The 21,720-nt window shown below is 59.3% G+C and overlaps 1 protein-coding gene and 1 non-coding gene across 7 annotated transcripts in view; both read left to right on the top strand.

Moving 5' to 3' along the window:
* The window catches only part of PDE2A (phosphodiesterase 2A), a 91,330-nt gene that overhangs the window by 35,281 nt on the left and 34,329 nt on the right, over positions 1 to 21,720 (top strand). For 3 of the 6 annotated variants that reach the window (XM_013999451.2, XM_021102284.1, XM_005653692.3), the window contains exon 3: positions 1,881 to 1,942. The exons of 2 other annotated variants lie outside the window; for them this stretch is intronic. In XM_013999451.2, coding sequence (XP_013854905.1) covers positions 1,881 to 1,942 — 62 coding nt within the window. Of the gene's footprint in view, positions 1 to 652; positions 914 to 1,880; positions 1,943 to 21,720 lie in introns of those variants that run through there. One more of the 6 variants, XM_013999446.2, reaches the window with a different exon arrangement.
* Positions 17,305 to 17,372, top strand: MIR139 (microRNA 139). The gene has a single exon (NR_038505.1). It is a non-coding gene; the product is annotated as a microRNA 139 (primary transcript).

The following is a 21,720-nucleotide window of genomic DNA, read 5'->3' as shown; positions in this document are numbered from 1 at the left end:
TGGTTGGGTGGGGAGCGTCTTGAGGTCCCCAGAGGACAGTGGACAATGGGGAGGCAGTGACAGATGAGACATTGCGTCTTTCCCAAAGTAGGCGCCACCCTACCCTGACCTCTTGGCTGATGTCTGGGGCACAGCTCTGGCCTGTGGGCCCCTTAGGACCAGGGTCCTGGTCTGACCCTACACCCCTGCCCTCTCAGTGCAGAGCTCAGAACATGAGCACCCCTGACCTCCAGTAGCAGGTGTCTGACCAGAGGCCGTGGAGTCCAGGTTCCCCAGGGCTGTCTGCATGTTAACGAGTGGGCCTCCGAGCGGGGGGTGGGCAGGAGGGTGGTTAGATTATGGAGGAGCTGTGGATGCCTAGCCGAGACACCCCTCATCCTGCCCACCTCCCCTGTGCTTGCAGGGGGTGATGGGGACAGAATGGGGCAGGAGCCTCTCCAGGGAGAGCCCGGGGGGCAGTTAGCGTCCAGTGAAACTAGCACTGCCTCTTCTCGGGGCAGGGAAGGGGGCTGTCCCAGAGCAGCGCGAGGGTGGCTGTGGGTGGAAAAGAAGCCTTTGGCTTGTGGACAAAGGGATGGGCCCTGAGGTCAGGCGCTTATCTTGGCCTGCGTCATTTCCTCTGCCGGACGTGGCTGGGTTAGCGGGTCATCGCACAGAGGGAAGAAACAGGCCGAGACAATGCACACGGGCGACCTTGTCAGCCCTGGGCCGCAATCAGTCCCCCATCGAGGCCCGGCCGCGGGGTCACAGTCGCTCTGGGAGATGACCCCATCTAGACACTCACAGACCCCATCATGCTGGGCCACGTGGGCCCAGCTGAAGGCACTGCTGCGGAGGGAGACCCCACAGGACACAGGGACGTGGGGGACAACTGGACCCGTCCGCAGCCACACCACAAGCGTCCACACACCAGGTGCAGCTACTGTGACCACCGTGGTGACCCAGGGAGCACCGGAGATGCCAGCGGTCACAGTCAGGTGTCCAGGGAGAAGAAGGGGGCGCCAGGCAGGGAACCAGGACCCCCTGCTGCTAGCCTGTGCCCTCCCTGCAGCTCGCTGAGTGCCCGAGGCTGTTTATTCCCTAGCAGGGATGGGTGTCTCATCCCCCTCCCCGCCTCCCCCTCCCCGCCGCACGCTTCGAAGCTGCCAAATCAAATCAGCCCCTGTGCCCGCGCCAGGCTGGCATGGCGGCCAGCAGCTGACGGGAACCAAGCCAGGCTCAGAATATCCCACCGCCTGTGCCTGTCCGATGCCTGGGTGCGCTCATGGGTGGGGGTGGGGAGCGACAGCCGGGCCCTGGGCAGCGCCTCCCAGAGGGGCTGGGGTTCTGGAGGCCACCTGGGCGGCGGGGGGACACTCTTGAGACCCAGAGTGAATGAGCGGGTCCGGGTGTGTCTGCCAGCACGTGGGAGCAGTGGCCTCGTGCTGATGGGCCCAGGCTGGAGGCTGAGGACTCACACATGCCACCCCATTCACTTAGGATTCACAGCCACCCCAGCTGGGAGCCCCATCCAGTGCCCGGGTGCCCAGGTGTTACAAATCCCATTTTATAGATGCGGAAGCTGAGGCTGAGAGAGCAGAAGGGAAGGGAGGGAAGCAGAAGTGGAGGGGGCCACAGAGGGGGGACAAATGCAGTCATTTCCCCTCCCAAGGAGCCCGAGGCTGAAAGTTAGGCTCTGTTCTCAGAGTTCGGGGACTGAAGATACGCCAGAGCCAGAGGCGCCCCTGGGAAGCGGGGTGCAATCCCGCAGGGCTCCCTGGAGGAGGCCGCCTGGGGGAGACAGGAAGCCCCAGGTCTGCCAGGGGCCGGGGGAGGGGCAGGATGAGGAGAAGGGGAGAGGGCCTGGCAGGCCTCAGCCCCTGGCCTTCTTGTCTCTGCAGCCGGCCGGGACCTCCATGCACAGGAGCCAGTGCCCCCAGGGAGTAGAGACCGCCCACTGCAGGTGAGAGCTCAGCGGAGGGAGAGTGGGTGGGCTTGGGGGGGGGGGCGCAGGCGGGGGTCAGTCTGAGCATTGCCCCCACCCCTGGGAGGACTGGGAGGCTGGAGCCGAATCTCAGCCCCACTCCCTCCGGCCTCGGGTCACCCCCTACCAAGACCACCTCTCCCACCCTATTCCTGCCTGGGGTCCCGTCCTACACGTCACCTGGGAGACCACGCAGACAGCTCCCTGGTCCTCCCCGCCCTCATCCAGCAACTCCCTGCTGAGGCTCTGCCCTCCTCGCCCGCTCTCCATTCCCCTGCCTGACCCAGTCTGGACGGGTCGTTTCCCCTGGACGGCTCGCTGGCCGGCTGCTTTCCGGTGCCCCTGTTCTCCATGTGGCTGCCAGGAAGATCTTTCGAACCCACAAACCTGAACTGGTCCTTTTCTGCTCAAAAATTCTCCACGCTCCCCTCCCCCGTTCCCTCTGTAGCCCCCGCCGGGTCCCAGGCCCTCCTTCCTCCGCTCCCGCCTCCCTCGGACCTCTCCCACCGGCCTCTTTCCCTTCAGCTTCCCGATCCTCTGGGCTCAGTTCTAGCCTCCCCTCCTCCAGGAAGCCCTCCTGCCTCATGCTCCCTCCTCTGAGCTCTCCTGCCCTGGCGGTCAGACGCTAGGGCATTCTGCTGTCTGTGCCATGAGTGCCCTCTGTTCCATGCCATGTGGCTCTGTACCTCTTTCCCTGTGGACGGTGGGCATCTCGAGCCTGGGGATGTGCCTTTTTCGTCCCTGAGGGTCATCAGGGGCTCCTCGCTGGGACATGGAGCCCAGCCCTGAGGATGCGCCTGCAGCTGGAAGCTGGGGAGGGGAGAAAGGAAGGGGCTGGAAAGTCATTATTAATTTATTTGTGGCTGTGGCATTCCCCATGGGGCGGGGGCTCCCCCCGGAGCTGGGCCAGATGGTGTTCCTGGGAGCCAGCCGTGCCTCGGCAGCCGCTGCCACCTGCCAGGAAAGGCTGGATCTATCATCCTCCTAGGAAACGGAGACCCTCCTGGGCCAAGGGAGCCGGGCCCGAGGGAAGGAGCCAGGCCCAGGCTCCTCATTCATGCCTCTGTGCACTGCGCCCTTGCCCTAGGCCCTGGGGCCTGCTCCCTACAAGTTCAAGTTCTGCCCTCCTTTTTAGCACCAAGTCTCACTCTCCCCGAAGCATCCCCAGGTCATCCTTTGCCTGGGTCCCCCGGCCCCTCCCTCAGACCGAGGATCTCCAGCTCTGAGCCCCTCGGTTCTCAGCTCTGTCCCGCCCCCCAGCCCCTCACACGCCGTGAAAATGGCAGGTGTCTGCCTGGTCTCTGGGCAGAGCCCACTCCGTTTCTGGGTTCGGTCAACACCCCTTCCCAGTGTCCAGGGCCATACTCAGCCCTGCTGGGGAGAGACTGGTTGTGCCCCTGGGGACTCCCCAACATCGGATAGGATTGGAGAGAGCAGGGGCCTGGGGTGGACGACTGCAGGGACCACTGGATGGAAGGACAGAAGAGGGATGGGAGACCGATAAGGAGCCCTCCTGTCAGGTGGCGCTGGGGAGATAAGACGGCCTCATCCAGCAGACAGACCATGGGGTCAGACGGGCATCCGTTCAAGTCCCAGCTTCGCCACTTCCTAGGTGTGTGACCTTGTCGCTTAACCAGCCTGAGCATCAGTCGCCTCACCTGTCCAAAGGGGATAAGAAGGAGTTCCTGCTGTGGCTCCAGTGGTAACGAACCCACCTAGCATCCATGAGGATGTGGGTTCCATCCCGGTTTGGCTCAGTGGGTTAGGGATCCAGCGTTGCCATGAGCTGTGGTGTAGGTTGCAGATGCAGCTTGGATCCCGCGTTGCTGTGGCTGTGATGGATGCCGGCAGCTGTAGCTCTGATTCGACCCCTGGCCTGGGAACCTCCATATGCCATGGGTGCGGCCCTAAAAAGCAAAAAAAAAAAAAAAAAAAAAAAAAAAAAAAGGTTGGGGGATAAGAAGCTCCAACAATCAAGGAGAGCTACTGGGAGAAGTTACAAAGAGTATGTGTGAGGCGCCTGCTCCAGGCCTGGCCCCCAAGGGTCCTTGGAGGGAACTGGCACCCTCACTGCTTCCCTCCCGGGTGAGAGCCTTGGAGCCAAGTCCAGGCTGTGCTCTGCTGGACAGGGCGGGGCTGGGGTTCATGGAGGTCCTGTGGACACAGCCCGTTCCCCTGGCACTGACAGCAGAACAGCCATGGGAGCAGCGCTGCTGGTACCCACCTGCACCTGCACCCTCTCGGGACGGCTCCCTGGGCCTGTGCCAGCTGGCCCGCGTGGAGAAGGGGCTCCTCAGGCTCAGCCCAGACTCCTCCTTTGGTGCAGGGCCATCCCTCTCTCGGGATGTCGAGCTGAGGCAGTTCAAGCATGGAGCTGAGCCTGCAAGGTCTGTGCCCTCTCTGTCTGGCTCTCAGAGCCCAGACAAGGAGCCCCACCTGGGGCAGGGGCTCGGGCGAGGCAGGCAGGGACAAGGGTATGAGTAGCTGTACCGAGCCTCCTAATGCTCTGCCTGGCACTAGGCGTTAGCATCTGCTGCTGCTCGCGGGATCAGGAAGGACAACATCCCAGCATGGCATCGTTCCCCTCATGCCCCCTCCTGGCCCCTAGACATGGCAGGGCTCGCTACCAGGATACTAGCTCTTCTGGGCCTCCCTGACTTAGTTCGCACTGACCCCTCTCTCTGGAGGGCCTGTCCCTTTGTTCTCTACCTACTCCCTTTCCAAGCCCAGATTTGATGTCACCTCCTCTGTGAAGTCCTCTCAGATTGCTCCCTCCACCTCAGGTCAGATCAGCCTGCCTTCATTCGTGGGCACTCACAGCCCCAAGCTCCCCTGAGCTTGTTATCCCAGGCGGTTATATATCCTTTCCCACGCAGGGGTAAACGCCTGGTGGGAAGGAACCAAGGCTGAGTCCCCTTTGTCTCTTCTGGGCCCACATGGGGCCTGGCATAGGCCTGTGTATAGTAGGTGCTCAATAAATGCTTCTTGATGGGAGGAGAATGGCTGTGAGGGGGTTGGAGGTGTTCTAAGAAGGGGGCAAGTGCTGGATGGGGTGCAGTCTTGGAGCCTTCCTGGAGGAGGCAGCCTTGGGACTTTGAAGGATGGGAAGGGTCAAAGCCACTGACTGATGAGGCCAGGCATCAGCTGGATAGTCGCAGAGGTCCACGTGGTCAGCTTCTGAGGGGACCACAGGGAGGCCCCAAGGACCAGCCCAGGCCCGGGACCAAACACACAGAGGTGCCTCAAACAAAGACTCAGAGGGGCTGCAAGAGGCTGGCTTGGTGCTAAGAACCCATCTTGAAAAACCTCTTTGCCCATGGGTCCTGGTCTGAGGAGCGTTTGGTCTCCGAGTTTGGAGTAAGGCCGAGGCCAGCCCTGGTGGGTAAGTGGGAGAGCCCCAGACAGTGGCAGGAGCCAGGGTGGTCCTGGCTGGTAGCGTCGCCACGGGGTGGGGAAAGCCACGCAGATGCGAGGAGCAGTTCGTGCAGCAGCGTGTGGCCCAATGTCCCCAGGCCTCCACAGGAGAAGGCAAACGTGTGAGCGGAGCCCAGGTTACCATGCAAGGGGCGTTGGGGTGAGGCTGGAGGGGCGGCTGCAGGCAGCGATTTTCAGCCTCGGATTTAAAATCCTTCCGTGAATGCGCCTAACTGCGCAGCCTTCTCCCTGCTTCGGCACACCGGGAACGAGTGACCTCGGTGATGCCCCACGGCCCCGAGGGAGCTGCTGCCAGCAAGTTGGCCACAGCATCTGGCATCCACGAGGCCCGAGGTCCTGCCATCTGTCTGCGCCCACCTGTCGGGCTACACAGGCCCGGGGTGTGCAGGAACTTAGGGCCAGGAGGCATTCTCAGCTGCCACTGCCGCCTGTGTCTCTGTCTGTCTGTCCCTCCATCTGTCCACACCCCCCACTGGCCAAGGACAGGGCGGAGATGGGCCGACACAGGTCCGGCCATTAGGAAGCCTAGTCTGAAGGCCGAGGCCTCCAGCACCAGGAATTGCACGGAGGAAAGATGCAGCGGGCCGGGGGCAAGGCTGGTGGGCAGGCCAAGGCCCAGGGAGGTCCCCTTGGGGGCTCCGAGAGGCGGGGACTGGCTCAGCGGCGCACAGCAGGTCTGAGGCCAGGCTGGGCCAGATGCTGCGGGCCGGGACTGGACGGGGTTCCTCTGGCCGCCCTCCCCCCACCGCCTGGCCCTTGGCTGTAAACACAGAGAGGACAAGTTCCGTTTCCCTGGAAATGTTTATCTCAGGCCGTGTGGGGAGCGTGCGCTGGCCTCTGCCTGTCCTTCCTGCGGGCTGGCCTGGGGCAGGAGGTGAGGGGCTTGACAGCCTTGGGGGGCAATCAGTGGGGCGCCTAAGGCAGGGCCAGGAAGGGTGTGCCCCGCGCCTCCCGCCTGGAGCTGGAGTCTGAGGGCTGCTGCAGTGGGACGGGGTGGGGGGGAGAGTGGGAGGGGCGCCCGCAGGTTGACCGCTTTCCTGGGGTTCCCTTCTCACCCCCGGCAACCTGCCTCCAAGCCTTCGCTCCTGCCTGAAGCCTTTTCTTCGACCTCCTTCTGGTCCCATTGCTCCGCTGGCATCCTTGGAAAGGCGTCCCCAATTTCTCTAGCCACCTAAGCCTTGTCTCCCCCTTTCATGGCCCGTCCCTCTTCTCTGGCTGCCCCCAGCCCCACAGCCCAGCTACGGTCTTGTCCCAAGCCACTCAGATGGTGCAGACAGCTGCATCCAGGCTGCCCTGGAGTCCTGGTCCTGGGTGTGGGGCAGGGCCCAGAGGGCATCTTCTTTCAGCGTACAGTACAAGCCCAGGCCCACGGGATGCAGGTTGCTGGTTGGGGAAAAATCCCACCGGCCCAGCGAGGGCGGGGCGGGCAGAGGGCCCAGGGCTCCTGCCCGCTCTTGGCCTTTAGGCTGCGGATCCCAGGCTGGGCCAGGCCTGACGGGGCCCTGACAACAGGAAATTCTTGAGGAACAGGCAGTGGCTGAGGACTCTGAGCACAACAACAGGAAACAGCCTTGACACGGGGCAGCAGCTCCTGCGACTGTACCCAGCGGGGGGGGGAGGGCAGGGGGGGAGTGGCTCGTGGGACCCAGGGTGATGCTGAGGGTGACATACACCGGGACCCTGACTGTGGGGCAGCAGGTGTTCTACTGGGTGACACGGAGCTTGGGATGCTGTATGTTATCAAGTGTGACTTCGATCTCGGGATACTGTGTGGAGAGTGCTGAATGCAGCACTGCGTGTGTGACATGGAGCGACACCAAGTGTGTGACACCACTTGTCCAGGACTGTGCGAGACAGCGGATGTGCCACCGACTGTGGGACACTGTGCTGCTGTCTGGTACTGGCTGTGTGATGCCGAATGATACTGAGCGTGACACCGTGAGGCTCAAATATGTAAACACAGGCGAATGACACTGTGCAGCACCGGGTGTGGGCCTGAGTTTGGGGCTCAAGTGTCTGACCCTGAATTGTCATCATGGGCTCCAAGCACACAGTGCAACCGGGAGGGTAACACGGAGTGACACCAAGCACGTGAATACCAGTGTGTGACCCTGGGCCTGACGTCGCGTGTGTGATGCTGTGCGTGATGGTTGTGACAATGTGAAATGTAAGCACACGACCCCGTGTGTGATGCTCTCGTGGGAAGGCGCCGATGGCTTCAGGCAGGGAAGTGACAAGGTCCAATTTATTTATTTTTTATTTTTTTAATTTTTTTTTTTGCTTTTTAGGGCTGCACCCATGTCATATGGAGGTTCCCAGACTAGGGGTAGAATCCGAGCTATAGCTGTCGGCCTACACCACAGCCACAGCAACGCAGGATCCAAGCCGCATCTGACCTACACCACAGCTCACGGCAATGCTGGATCCTTAACCCACTGAGCGAGGCCAGGGATCGAACCCACCCTCATGGTTCCTAGTCAGATTCCTTTCCACTGCACCATGATGGGAACGCCAAGGTCCAATTTATGATTTTGAAAGATTGCTCCGGCTGCAGTGTGTATACGTGGGGGATTGTTCGGAGGCGCTGAGAGGAGGCGGGCAGACAAGTGGAGGCCACTGCAGCCGCCCAGGCAGGAGATGGTGGTGGTGCCCGGGCTGGGGGACTGCAAGAAGAGCTGGAGAGACATGGACAGACTTTGGAGATATTTGCAAAGAGAAATGACGGAACTTGCTGATGGATCAGAGACTGGACCGGGAGGAAGAACAGAGGATGGCTCGGGCGTGAAGAGCCAAGCGATGGTTGGTGGGGATGTTACTGGGCTGCGTGGGGACTGGGGGAAGGTCAGGCTCAGCGGGATGGGAGACGACACCTGAGACCTGCTTTGGATGCTAGGCGGAGTTTCCAGTGGGCAGCAGAGGCCAGGCTGGGGATAGATTTGGTGCTTAGCAGGCAGGTCTGGTTTGTTTTATTTTATTTTATGTCATTTTAGGGCCGCACCCACGGCATATAGATGTTCCCAGGCTAGGGGTCTAATTGGAGCTGTAGCTGCCGTCCTACGCCACAGCCACAGCAACACCAGATTTGAGCCACATCTGCGACCTACACCACAGCTCACGGCAATACCGGATCCTTAACCCTCTGAGCGAGGCCAGGGATTGAACCTGCGTCCTTATGGATGCTGGTCAGATTCTCTTTCTGCTGAGCCACGACAGGAACTCCAGGGCTGGTTTATTAAACCATGGACCTGGCTGGGGTGACCTAGGGAGAGGGCGTAGTGAGTGGACGATGGAGGGGTGAGCCCTGAAATGAAGGGAGCAGAGGCGGGGCAGCTAGGGAGGTGGAGGAGACCAGCCGGCAGTCGCCCCAGGGGAGAGATTCACTGGGAAGGGATGCTGGTGCGGGAGGGCCATCAGGTAAGGCGGGAACAAGGAGATTATGCTGGGCTGGGCGACATGCACCAATTAGCCTGACTAGAGCCACATGGGTGATGGTGGGGCCAGAAGCCCGATGGCCTGGGTGGGTGGCCAGGGAGGTAAAGACAGCATCGTCAGCCCTTTGGAGACCTTTGGCTGTGAAGGATGCGGAGAAGCATGGTTGCTGCAAAGAGATGTGAGGTCAGGGGAGAGTACAATTGTTTTTATTACGGAATATTTTAAACACATGAGAGTAGGGAGAATAATGCAATAAGCTTGCCATGTACTCATCACCGAAGTCGAACAGTTATTAAGATTTAGATATACTTAGCTCATCTACCCCTCTGTTTTTTTTTCCCCTTCTGAAAGTACTTTATTAGTATTTTTTTTTTTCTTTTTCTTTTTTGGCCTCCCTGTGGCATATGGAGTTCCTGGGCCAGGGATCAGTTTCCACCTGCAGCATAGGTTGTCACTGCAGCAACACTGAGTCCCTAACTCGCGTCTCAGCGCTGCAGAGATGCCGTGATGCTGCAGGGATGAGGGCCCCAAACCCTACCCACTAGATCACCAGGGAATTCCCTGTTGTAACCATTTTAAAATGCAGAGTTCCGTGGTATTCATGTCACCATGCAACCTTTTTCCAGAACTTCTTTCATTTTTCATAACCGAAAAGTATACTCATTAAACGACTCCCCCTCCCCCCAGTCCCGGTAACCTCTATTCTACTTTCTATGAATCTGAATATCCTAGTGCCTCATATAAATGGAGTCATGCAGTGTGTATGCTTTCATGACTGACATTTCATGCAGCATAATATCCTCAAGGGTCACCCCTGGTGTGTTGTAACTTATATCAGAATTTCCTTCCTTTTCGAGGCTGAGTAATATTTCACCATTAAACCACATTTTGTTTATTCAGCCACTGATGGACGTTTGGGTTACTTCCCTTTTCTGACTTTTATGAATAAGGCGGCCGTGAACCTGGGTGTACCAATATCTCGTTAAGATGCTGCTTTCGGGTCTTTCGGGTACATACGCAGAAGTGGGATTGCTGGATCCTATGCTAATTTTGTCTTTAATTTTTGAGGAACCACCATCCTGTCTTTCCTAGCAGCTGTACCATTTTGCATCCCCTCCAACAGCGTGCTAGGGTTCCGGTTTCTCCACATCTTCGCCAGCACTGATTTTCTGTTTTTTTCTCTTTTTTCTTCATAGCAGTCATCCTGAGAGGTCTGAGCTGGCATCTCATTGTGGTTTTAATTTGCATGTCCCAGTGATTAGTGAGGCCGAGCATCTTTTTGGGTGCCTGTTGGCCATTCGTACATCTGCTTTCGGGAAATGTCTATTGAAGGCCTCCCATTTTAAAATCAGGTTGTTTGTTTATGTTGGGGTTGAGCTGCAGGACTGCTTCACGTATTCTAGATGTTTGCCCCTCTTCGGATATATGATGTGCAAGTATTTTCTCCCATTTTATTGGTTTCTTTGCTGAAGAATTTTCATGCACATCTCAGACATGATGTCATTTCAGCAAAGGTGGATATGTTAAGGTCAAAAGTCCTGGATGACACTGCAAATGAGACGGTGCAACACAGAGCCCGCTGGGAACTGTGTGTATGAGGCTGTGTGAGGGTGGCACCGGGGACCTTGGGAACACGGTGTGTGACACTGAGGGTGGGCCACCCCGAGTGAGGGTGAAAGTCATAGTTTCTCACCCTGTGTGGCTCTGTGACACTCAGTGATGTGTGACATGATGGGTACTGTGAAATGTGTCGTTGAGTATGTGGGACATGCCAGGTGAAGGTGGCAGCGATGCTGTCCCTGTGTGTCACCCTGAGGCGATGACTGTGACACGGAGTGGATGCTGCGTGGGAAGGAGAGAGGTCATGGGTGCTCTGTGAGTGATGGGGGGGGTGTGCGATGGTGTCAGATGAGCCCCAGCCTCAGCTGCTGACCATCAGACAAAGGACAGACATCGCAGAGTGGCCGAAGGGGAGTGGGGACAGAAATGGCATCTGGGCCCAAGTATGAGAGGGCGTGAGGCCCCAGGAAGGCTTCCTGGAGGCGGGCTGGGAGCCTGGCAGTGGGGTGCCACAGGTACCCGGTGAGAGCAAAGGCTGTGGTGTCAGACGGCCCCATCTGGCTCTGACATTTAGCAAAAGTCATTTCATCTTTTGAGCCTCAGTTCCCTCAAGTGTAAACTGGGGCTGTTGGGAGGATTACCTGAAACGGTGCTTTTAAGTGAATGCAGTGCTTGGCACTAAACGAATGCTCAGTGGTCTCTTGGGAAGAGCGCCTGTCACATCCCTGTGCCCAGGCGCCCTGTGTGGCGGGAGCTCAGTGGGTGTGCAGGCGGCGTGCCCCGAGTGAGTGATGTGCTCTGTGCCCACAGCCCTCCCCCTCCCTCTCTCACCCCTTCTGTGCCCTGCTGCCCAGCATTGTCAGCACCCCCCCCAACTTGTTCCCAGCCCCTCCTCTCCCGGCTCCTGCCATCCTCACCCACTGTCAGCCTCCAGCCCCGGCTCCTGCAGCCTCATTCAATTAGGCCGATGCAATTTGCTCAAGAAAAAATGCCATAATTCGGTTAATCACACCAGCAGGGAATCTGGCCCCGGTGGGTGGCCCGGGGGTGGGGGGAGGGGATCCTCGCCAACAGCTGAGGACTCGGGTCTGGAAGAGCCTGTCCCTTGGGAGCCACACCTACTCCCTTGGGCTCCATTCCGGAGCCAATGCGGTTCAGAGCTTGGGTCTCCCCAGCTCCACGACCGAGGTCTTGAGACTGGGTTGGACTGGCTGGGTTGAGCTCTGTCCCTGGGAGAGTCTCCTCCGTGGCCCCCTCCAGGTCACAGTCTCCCTGTCTCACAGCGCAGCTGGGCAGCGGTGTGGAGAGTGGGTTTCTGAGCCTCTGCTGCCCCCCCCATCCTTGGCCTGCCAGTCTCCTTCATGGCTTCTAGGAGGACCTCCTCTTGTGCATTGGAGAGGGCAGGGTGGCCTGGGTGAAGGCGACAGAGTCCCAGGGGAAGATGGCAGGGGGTGGGTGTCCTCAGAGCCTGGCACACATCAGAGACCCTCTATTCCCGGGCTGCGTACCTGCAGCTGGGGTGGGAAGAAAGGAGGCTGCTAGTTCTTGCTCACCTGCAGGACCGCAGCTTCTCACCTCTCAGGTTGTACCTTGCTGGCACAGGGCTCCAGCAGAGGCAGGGCGGCGCCGAGACCCGGCTTACTCCCCGCCACCCCAGCCAATCCTCGCCTCTCAGGCTGCATTTGCCCAGAGGGTTGGGGTCACCTCTTTGTAACTTGCGCAGAGGTGGCTTCACCCCCTGCTGGGAATAGCTTAGGCTTCTTAGTGGCTCTGGGAGAAGGCACCATTTTATAGATGAGGAAACGGAGCCCAGGAAGGGGAACTTGTCCAGTGCCACACAGTGACACGTGGCAGGGTAGGGACGAGAGCAGAGGTGATGGGGCGCCCAGGGAAGGAGACTCAGATCCCTCACAAGTGCCGCTGCCAGCCACCAGCCATAAACCCATTCACTGGTTCGCACATGAAATCAGCCACGGGTGTACTCACAGTCCTGCAGACACAACTACACGCTCCCTGCTCACACCCAGGCTCACGTGGGCGTGAACAACCCACATCACATCCTGGGCACCTGCACACGCAGACGGCTCGTGCACAGATGTGGTCTCGGGGTGCTCACGCATTTACACTCTCACACGCATTCTCCCACAGTCACAGACCCACATGCTGTGTGACATCCTGCTACGGACCCAAGGGACTTCTTGGGCTGTGGTCACATGATGGCCCATGGGGACATGCATTACGGACAGCTAATGGGCAGGTCACCAGCAAAGCAGGAGCTCCCTGCAAAGTGGGGGGAAAGAGGCAGTTATGACGAGTGTATGCAGAATTTTGCAATCAGAAAAGTCGCACAAGGAGTTCTCATTGTGGCTCTGTAAGTTAAGAACCCCACATAGTGTCTGTGAGGACACAGGTCCAATCCCTGGCCCAGCTCAGTGGGTTAAGAATCCAGCGTTGCCACAGGCTGTGGTATAGGTCGCTGATGTGGCTCAGATCTGGTGTTGCTGTGGCTGCAGCTGTGGCTGTGGCCTGCACCTGCAGCTCCGATTGGACCCCTAGCCTGGGAACCTCCATATGCTGCAGGTGCTGCCGTAAAAGAGAAAAAAAAAAAAAAAAAAAAAAAAAAAGACACTAAAAAAAAAAAAGTCACACAAAAGAGTTTAGTGTTCATTTCTGAGACGAAATGTAAGGTCTGGCGACACCGCTGTCTCTTCAGGACCTGAGCAGATTCGCAGGCACAGCAACCTTATGAGATCTCCCGGGCTGGCATGGTCACCTGGCCCTGGGCTCCCTCTGTGTGTGTTTGTGGGGGGGGCACGCGCTCAGTGGCTCCCGGACCCTGGGATATGAGGCGGGAGAGCAGGAGAAGCTCCGCAGATCCCGGATGTTTGCTCTCCGGCTTGCCGGGCCCTCCAAAGGCAAATAAGGTTGGAGGCCAGCCTCCTGCCCGGCGGGCTGGGTGGGGCGGTGGGTCGCGAGGAGCCTGGCCCGGGCCCTGGAGCCCCGCTGTTGGGTCCCTGCAGAGGAGGCAGTGTGACGCAGGCCCATGGGCAGCTCCGTGGCTGCAGGGCCCCCCCTCCTCCCCTCCCCTCTCTGGGGCTTGGTTCCCCCGTCTGAGAAATGGAGGCAGAGAGGAGGTGAGGCTGGATGGTCCTTTCCCCAGAGACTGGAGCCGAGGGACGTTCCAGGCGCGGGGTGCAGAGGGAGAACCAGAGCGGGGTGGGGAGATGGAGGGCCCGAGAGGGTCCAGGGTTCGAGGCACGGGCGTGGGCCCCAGGCCTGCAGTGTCTGTGCTTACGTCTCGTGGGGGGCCCAGCCCTTGCTGACCCGCCAAGGGGAGCAGTGGAGGGGAGATGGGGCTGAGAGCACCTGGCCTGGGGGACAGGAGGGACAAGAGAGGACACCTCGGGGCTGGAAATGGAGATGGAGGAGCCAAGGCCTGGAAGTGGGGGGATAAGGGCGTGGGGAGCACAGTCAGAGACTGGGGGGAGTTCCCGTTGTGGTGCAGCAGAAACGAATCCAACTAGGAACCATGGGGTTGCGGGTTCGATCCCTGGCCTTGCTCAGTGGGTTAAGGATCCAGTGTTGGCGTGAGCTGTGGTGTAGGTCACAGATGCGGCTCTGATCCCGTGTTGCTGTGGCTGTAGCGTAGGCCAGCGGCTATAGCTCTGATTAGACCCCTAGTCTGGGAACCTCCATATGCCACGGGTGCCAGGGGGCTCTCCCTGGCTCTGACCTGAGCTCTCTGTCAAAAGACAGAAGAAAAGAGATTGGGAAGAGGCTAGAGCTTGGGGCCCGGCCTGGGGCCTCAGTAGGAACAGCGCTGGCGCCTCTGAGGTGCTGTGTGATTTACGAACAACTCCTACACAACTGGGAGCTCAGAGCAGATCCTGAGGCCTGGGGGCCACAGCAGTCCTCTGCCAGGGAGGGATACAGCCAGACCCGCTGCAGGCAGAGGAGGGGGGGTGCTCAGAGATGCCCCTACTCTGGGGCACAGAGTGGGTGGGAGCCCAGAGGCAGGGGGCGGGCCTGAGATGAAGGCTGCCCAGATTTCTCATTCCAACCCCCAGTACAGTGGAGCTATTTTTAGGAAGGACGAAAGCGCCCCTGCATTCCTTCAGGGGAAGGGGGCCAGGAGCCAGGGCAGAGGGAGCGGCCGACCCCACTCCTCCCTCTGGCTCTGGCTGGGTCCCCAGGGCCTTCCCCTTGGGGCTGGGGAGGCTTCTGACCCCGGCCAGCCCCATCCCCAGCGTCCCCTCCGGGCTCTTAGGTCTGTCCCTCTGCCTCTGAGTCGGTCCTTATCTCTGTCCCAGGCTTTTTCCCTTAGCACCCCCCAACCCCAGGATTTGGGGAACAGCCAGGATGGGCCAGGCCCTGAAAACAGAGCCAAATACAGTCATGGTAGCCAGCAGGGAGGCTGCGGGGGAGACACACACCAGAGTAGAAGGAGCATGGGGTGCACAGACACGCTGAGAGGGAAACAGAGAGCTCAGGTCAGAGCGGGGGAGAGTCCCCGGCACGGGCAGCCCCCCTGTGCCCTGCTCTCCGTCTCGCGCTGGAGGAGACGCTCTGCCAGGCCCGCCTTTGCGTCACCCCCGCCAGCCCCTCTCCAGGCTGGCCCTTCCCCCTGCCCTCTGCAGGCCCTCGCTGACCCCACGCCAGGCAGGTGCCATCCAGCATTGCCCTCCCACTGTGGGCACCGTGTCTGACTCAGAGGGAGAGACCCGAGGCCCTGCCCCTGGCCTGGAGGGAGACACTCAGCGTCACCTGGCATCTGAGAGGGGCTCAGCCCACCCGCTGGCCCAGGTGGGGGACTGGAGGGACCCCTACGACAAACAGCAGCGAGGGGTGTCCTGAAGGGCTCTGGCCTGGGGCAACAGCCTCCTGAGTCCAGGCGAGACCCTGGCATGTCCTTTCCCGCCTCTCCTGGCCTTAGCCTTACCCGTCCAGCTGGGAACTGGACTCCGAGGGCCCTGTAAACTCTGGCCCTGCGGGAATTTTCAGGAGGAGGACAAGTGACCCACCCAGGTAGGCTGCCTGGAGGAGGGGCCCTCACTCATGAAAGAAGGTGATAAGGACAGTGCTCCCCTCGGGGAAGAGCCCCTCCCTCCTGACACGCTGTCTGCTCCCCTGTGGGCACCGGGGGGTGATTCTGAGGCAGAAGGGCCTCCTGGCCTGCAGAGCGGCCTTGGAAAGGTCGCCAGAATTCTCAGCACAAGTCATCGTCGTTCCTGAGGCTCCTTTAAGACAGTCAGTGCGCCAGCCTTGGGAGACTTTGAGAGGGTTCCGTTGTCTTCCCGGCCTGGGGGCCTCCAGGGCTCGTGGGGTCCACCCCTCTGCTCACTGATGGCATACAGCCCAACAGCCCGACGGCCCCGGGCACTCAGAAGTGCCAATCATTTTATAGCTCAGCAGACGCCTCCTGACACCTGTGGTGGGCTGCGTGACACTGGGGTCCCTGGGGGGAGGAGGACCCGGCTCTGCCCTGTAGGAGCCCCGGGTCTGAGGAGGGGGCCCGACCCACAGGAGCGGCAGTTCCGCACGCCGCACCATCAAGGGGAGCCCAGGGCTGGAAGAGCCCTGGGTGGGAGGCTCAGATTTGCCCGGGAAGGGGGGCAATGACAAAATGTTCCCGGAGGGAAGCCAGAGAAGGGAGGCCAGTCACCCATTCACTCGTTCATTCATTCTTTCGTTCGTTCATTCATTCATTCATTCATTCATTCATCTGTTCATTCGTTCATTCACTCATTCATTCGTTCCTTCGTTTGTTCATTCATTCACTTGTTCTTTCAATCTTTCATTCATTCATTCGTTCATTCGTTTGTTCATTCACTCGTTGGTTCATTCGTTCATTCACTCATTCGTTCATTCATTCACTCTTTCATTCATTCGTTCATTCATGCATGTCTCCACTCGTTCCCTTGGCCATCATTTCCTGAGAGGCATAAACTCTTTCGTGACACTGATCCCGCCGGTCACTCAGCGCCATCCTCCCAGCCACGTGGGCCACTGCGCCCGCCTCTCAGAGGCTCCCGGAGTTGTTTGTCCAGCTCCCAGCCCCCCATGAAGGCCATGGGAGTGGGTAAGGCTGAGGAGGCTTTGAAGACATTAAGGGTCCTGGAACCCGGAGCTGAAGGCCGGCCAGGCTCCCCAAGCCCTTTCTCAGGGCACAGACCCCCGGGCAGAGCCCCTGTCCTCACACACCGCTGGGCACAGGGCCCTCCCCTCCCTCCTGCCCAGCTTCCTCTTCTGTGGTGTGACTGACTCCCAGCAAGGCGTTTCCGTCTGTCTGCCTCCCTGTGACTACGAGGCGGTGCCTAACAGCCCGCGTGGGCTCAGGAGCAAGGCTGGGGTGTCGCCGAGCAGAGCTCAGGCTGTGGGGGTGGAGGTCGCGACCGGCTCTGCCCTCTAGACGAGGCAGCGGGACGCGGGGTTGGGGGAGCAGCCCCCGAGCCGGTCCTGGGCCCCTTGATCTGCTGTCTGCCTCCCGGGCCGTCTCCCCCATCCCTCACGTGGCTCTGGCCTCCCTCCATGCTCCTCTCCCCATCTTTCTGCACCCCGACCCTGTGCAAGGGACTGAGGGGTCCCGGGAGTCAGGCGCTCAGAGAAGCGACTGTTCATACGATTCCTACCTTCCTTCCCCACCTCCCTCCCCTCCCCCTCCTTCATCCACCCCCAAACCTAGCCCTTGAGGAACCGGGGGCCTGGGACAGGCAGGAAGGCATTTTTTAGGAGGCCGGAGCTGGAGGAGAAGCCGCGACTGGCTTGGACCAGGTGGCGGGGCTGGGCAGAGCTATTGTGAATATCGGCTACTGCAGCGTTCTCACTATATCCTGACGAGGAGACCACAGGGTGGGGGCCGAGCGCATCGGGCAGCTGGTGGGGGGGTGGTCGGGGGTGCCCAGGAGCGGGCTCAGGTGTATTCTACAGTGCACGTGTCTCCAGTGTGGCTCGGAGGCTGGAGACGCGGCCCTGTTGGAGTAACAACTGATGCCAGAGTCTGCGAGGGGCAGGGAGCGGAAGAGGGGCACGCAGGAGGGAGGAGAGGGAGAGGACGGGCTGGGGGGGGTCTTTCGTTAGGACTGGGCCCCTGCGCTCCAAGGGGCCCCTCCCACACACCCTGGTCCTGTGTCGCCGCACGGTCCCACCTCACTGTCTCCTTCCAGGACCCCTGCTTCTCCCTTCCTTTGGGACCTTCCCCGAGGAGTCCCCCCCATGAGGTGGTGGTGTTGGCAGGGACTGGCTGCCAGGGGCTGGGTCCTTCTCACCCAAGCAAGGCCTCCCTCCTCTGACCCTTATCCACAGAATGCAGTGGTCAAGACAGGTGCCTCCCGGGTTTCAGAGGAGGATTAGAGCATGTGTGTCGTGGGGTCTCCAAGGGTGGTCCCTGGGCCAGCCGCCCCAGCATCGTCTAGGCATGTGTTGGAAATGCAAGTTCTTTTTTTTTTTTTTTTTGTCTTTTTGCCATTTCTTCGGCTGCTCCCGCGGTATATGGGAGGTTCCCAGACTAGGGGTCTAATCGGAGCTGTAGCTGCCAGCCTACACCAGAGCCACAGCAACGCGGGATCCGAGCCACGTCTGCGACCTACACCAGAGCTTATGGCAACGCCGGATCCTTAACCCACTGAGCAAGGGCAGGGATTGAACCCACAACCTCATGGTTCCTAGTCGGATTCATTAACCACTGAGCCACGACGGGAACTCCTGGAAATGCAAGTTCTTGGCCTCATCCCAGACCTACTGTCAGAAACTCTGGGGCAGAGCCAGCAACCTGTATGTCACCAAGCCCTCTGGGGGCTTCTGGGGCTCATTCAAGTTGGAGAACCACAGGTGGCACCTCGAACGCTCAGTACGTGCTTGAGAAACGTGCCTTTTCTTCCCCGAAGCCTGATGCCCCACTCAAGCAGGGCACTGGCACGTGAGCCTGTCCAGCTGCGGCCTGGGTCTCTCTCCTGCTGGTTCCTTCACGTCAGGTCCCCAAGGGCCACCAAGTCCCTTTCCTCTGTTTTCCGGCCCCTGATCCAGCTCAGCCTTGTGAGGGGAGGTCTTGGGCTGCAACATCCTAGCACAGATGTTGTCGGTGTATTTAAGCAAGAGCAGCTCTTGTCGCGTCTTTGAGGCACCAGTGTCATTCACAGAGGCAGCTCCTTGTGCAGGTGGCAGGCCTGGGCAGGCGGGCGGGAGGGGCCGCCTCTCTGGCTTCCTTGCTGTCTCCCGAATGTGGGGCCAGGCGCGCTGTGAGGGTGGTGAGTGTCACAGAGTAAGCTTGGGGTGATTGGGCTCGGGCTGGGGGCCGACGCCCAGCCCAGGGGAGCTTTTCTGGCCTGAGCCCCCAGGAGGCTTCCTTTGGGGAGCTTTGCCAGGTACACTCTGGGCACAAAGACAGGGATGCTCCTTTGCCCTTGAAGGCTGTTTTCTGGGAAGAGGAGAGACGGTGCATCATGCCCACCAGGATGGGAAGCAAAGCGAGTGTGCAGGTGGCATCTGTGGGGCACCTCTGCTCTCCCCCATCATGGCCCCCTTCCTGGGCTCCCTCGTTCTATGGGTGCCCTCTTGGGTTGGGGGCTTTCTCCCTAAGTTCTCAAGGTCATGCCTCGGGGGTTTGGGGAGGGAGTGGGCAGAGGCCGTCAGAGAGGAGAGAGGATTTGGAGGTGGGAAAAGACTCGTGGAGACCAGACAGGAGGGCCGCCTGCGACAGAGGTGGAGGCCGACTCGGGGAGGCATGGAAAGAAGGAGAGAGACCCACTGGGCGAGATCAGAGAGACCGAGCCTGAGCCAGGGACAGCCCCAGAGGAGGGAAAGGGAACAGAGAGGGAGAGGGGCTCAAGGTCCTGGGGATCTTGAAGGACCCCCTTTGGAGATCAGGCCACCAAAGCCCAGTGAGAGAGGAGGGTCCCCACTCAGGACACCCAGGGCACCCAGCACAGGTACAGTGGGATGAGGCAGTAGGCATGGCCGGTCCCAGTCATATAACGAGCCTCGGGAGGAACCTGACTGTTGGGTTTGATGTTTTCCCTTTCTAGGCTCCCGTGGGGCACCGCGTTTCCCTCCAGAGAGGGCGGGTGGGCTCTGGGTTCCAGACAGCAGGAAGGGTCATAGGAGGGGAAAGACATGGAGGTGTCTTCATGGAGGTGGGGAAAGACATCAAGACTCATGGAGACAAGACAGGAGAGCAGCTTGTGACAGTGGCACTGACCTTTAAGAAGGCCAACAGTCCCTGTGCTGGTGGCTCCGTATAATCCATTAAGGGGTTAGGAGTAATTTTGTCCAGATCCTCTCCCCGTTGCCCAAACAAGTGCAGGAAGGCTGATCCCGGCCCAGTGCCCAGAGGCGCCCTCGCTCAGAACAGTCTCCCCTGTGTTGGTGTGTGGAGTGAAAGATGGGTGTATGGGGAATGGCCCTGTCTATAGTGCTGAGTGGACCTACCTCCAACCACAGGGCTGCAGGTGGGGATCTGGGGAAAGCGGGAAGGCACCATCCCCTTCATCCAGCCATCCACCTGCCCACCATCCATCCACCCACTTATCCATCCATCCATTTATCCATTTATTTATCCGTCCGTCCATCCATCCATCCATCCACCCACTTATCCATCCATCCATCCGTCCATCCATCCACCCACTTATCCATCCACCCACTTATCCATCCATCCATCCTTCCAACCATCCATCCACCCACTTATCCATCCATCCATCCACCCACTTATCCATCCATCCATCCTTCCATCCATCCATCCACCCACTTATCCATCCATCCATCCACCCACTTATCCATCCATCCATCCTTCCATCCATCCATCCACCCACTTATCCATCCATCCATCCGTCCATCCATCCACCCACTTATCCATCCACCCACTTATCCATCCATCCATCCTTCCAACCATCCATCCACCCACTTATCTATCCATCCATTTATCCATTTATCTATCCGCCCATCCATCCATCTTTCCTTCCTTCCTTCCCTCCATACTGCTACCCACTTGCATATCCATCCACCCATCCTCATTGAATTAAGAGACAAAAATGGAGTTCCCTGGTGACCTAGTGGTTAAGGATTTGGCATTGTCACTGCTGTGGCTCAGGTTTGATCCTTGGCTTGGGAACTTTCACATGCCACATGTGCAGCCACCCACCCACACACACACACACACACACACACAGAATCATAGACCTATAGGTTGCAAGCTGGAAGGACCCATTTTTACTCATTGAGGAAACTGAGGCTCAGAAGAGGAAAGGGGCCTGCTATGGCCTCACAGGGCTTCCGCAGGCAACAATCTGGGACAGGACTGGAAATTGCTCTACTTTTATACACGACACAGATTCTCCTCTGGGGTCTGGGAGATTGCCTGGTTGTTGTGCTGATATTTATACCAACGATGTTTGTTCAAAAAAGCTGCGAGGGCAGGAAATGTGACCTCTTTCACCCCACCCTGAGGCTGGCTGTGTGTGTGAGTGAGTGTGTGTACATGCCTGAGTGCACACTTAAGCGTGCACTGTACACAGGGTTACGTTCCTATCTGTGTGTGTGTGAGGCTGTGTGTGTAGGTGTGATGCACGCAGATATGCATGAGAGCAGGCATGGCGCTGCCTGTACTTGACCGTTGCTCATCTTTTAGGACTTCTGGGGTTCTAGCCTCGACTTGAGCCTCCTTAGTTCCCCACCTGGGCCTCCACACTGGGACTTGTCCCACGTCCCATTCGCAGCTGCTCCCCATTGATCCTCTTCTCCCTGGGCAGCCACTCAGCCCCCCTCTGAGCCCAGACCTCCTGGGCTTTGGAATTCGAGCTATTTCCTCCCTGAGTTGATGCAAGAGGTGAAGTTGCTTTGAGATCTGGGGAAAGTGGCCTGTGAGTAAGTCTTGAAGGCCAAGTATGGTGTGGCCCCTCCCAGCTGGGGTTCTTGTACTCAACACCCCCAACTCCTGCGGTGGGCAGAGCGGGGCAGGGCCAGGAGGTGTGTGGACAGAGGATGCCAAGCAGAGAGCCCCGGGCTCCATCAGCCATGGCTGCATCCAGCCCATTTGGGGCCCCCTCCCTCCTGCTGCACCAGTTCTCCCCAAGTTTCCTTTCCCATTGCCCCCTCACCACCCTTGTCCCGCCTTTAGCCTGAGGAGTCACAGAAAACTGACCAATCCAAACAAAGGCCGGCCGGGCGCCCACCAATTCCAGTAAAGGGCAGGACTGGGTATCCCCCAATCCAAGAAAAGGGCAGGTTGAGGAGCCACCAATCAGAACAAAGGACAGACCATTCTCTCTAAGCCTCCTGGGGAGGGAGCTGGGGGTCCAGTGCAGAGCAGGAGCAAGACGGGGGCTGGAGATCCAGAGACC

This window comes from Sus scrofa, chromosome 9 (genome assembly GCF_000003025.6).
Source record: "Sus scrofa isolate TJ Tabasco breed Duroc chromosome 9, Sscrofa11.1, whole genome shotgun sequence".
NCBI lineage: Eukaryota > Metazoa > Chordata > Mammalia > Artiodactyla > Suidae > Sus > Sus scrofa.
The sequence above is the reverse complement of the archived record's forward strand: the minus strand, read 5'-3'. Positions and strand labels throughout refer to the sequence as shown.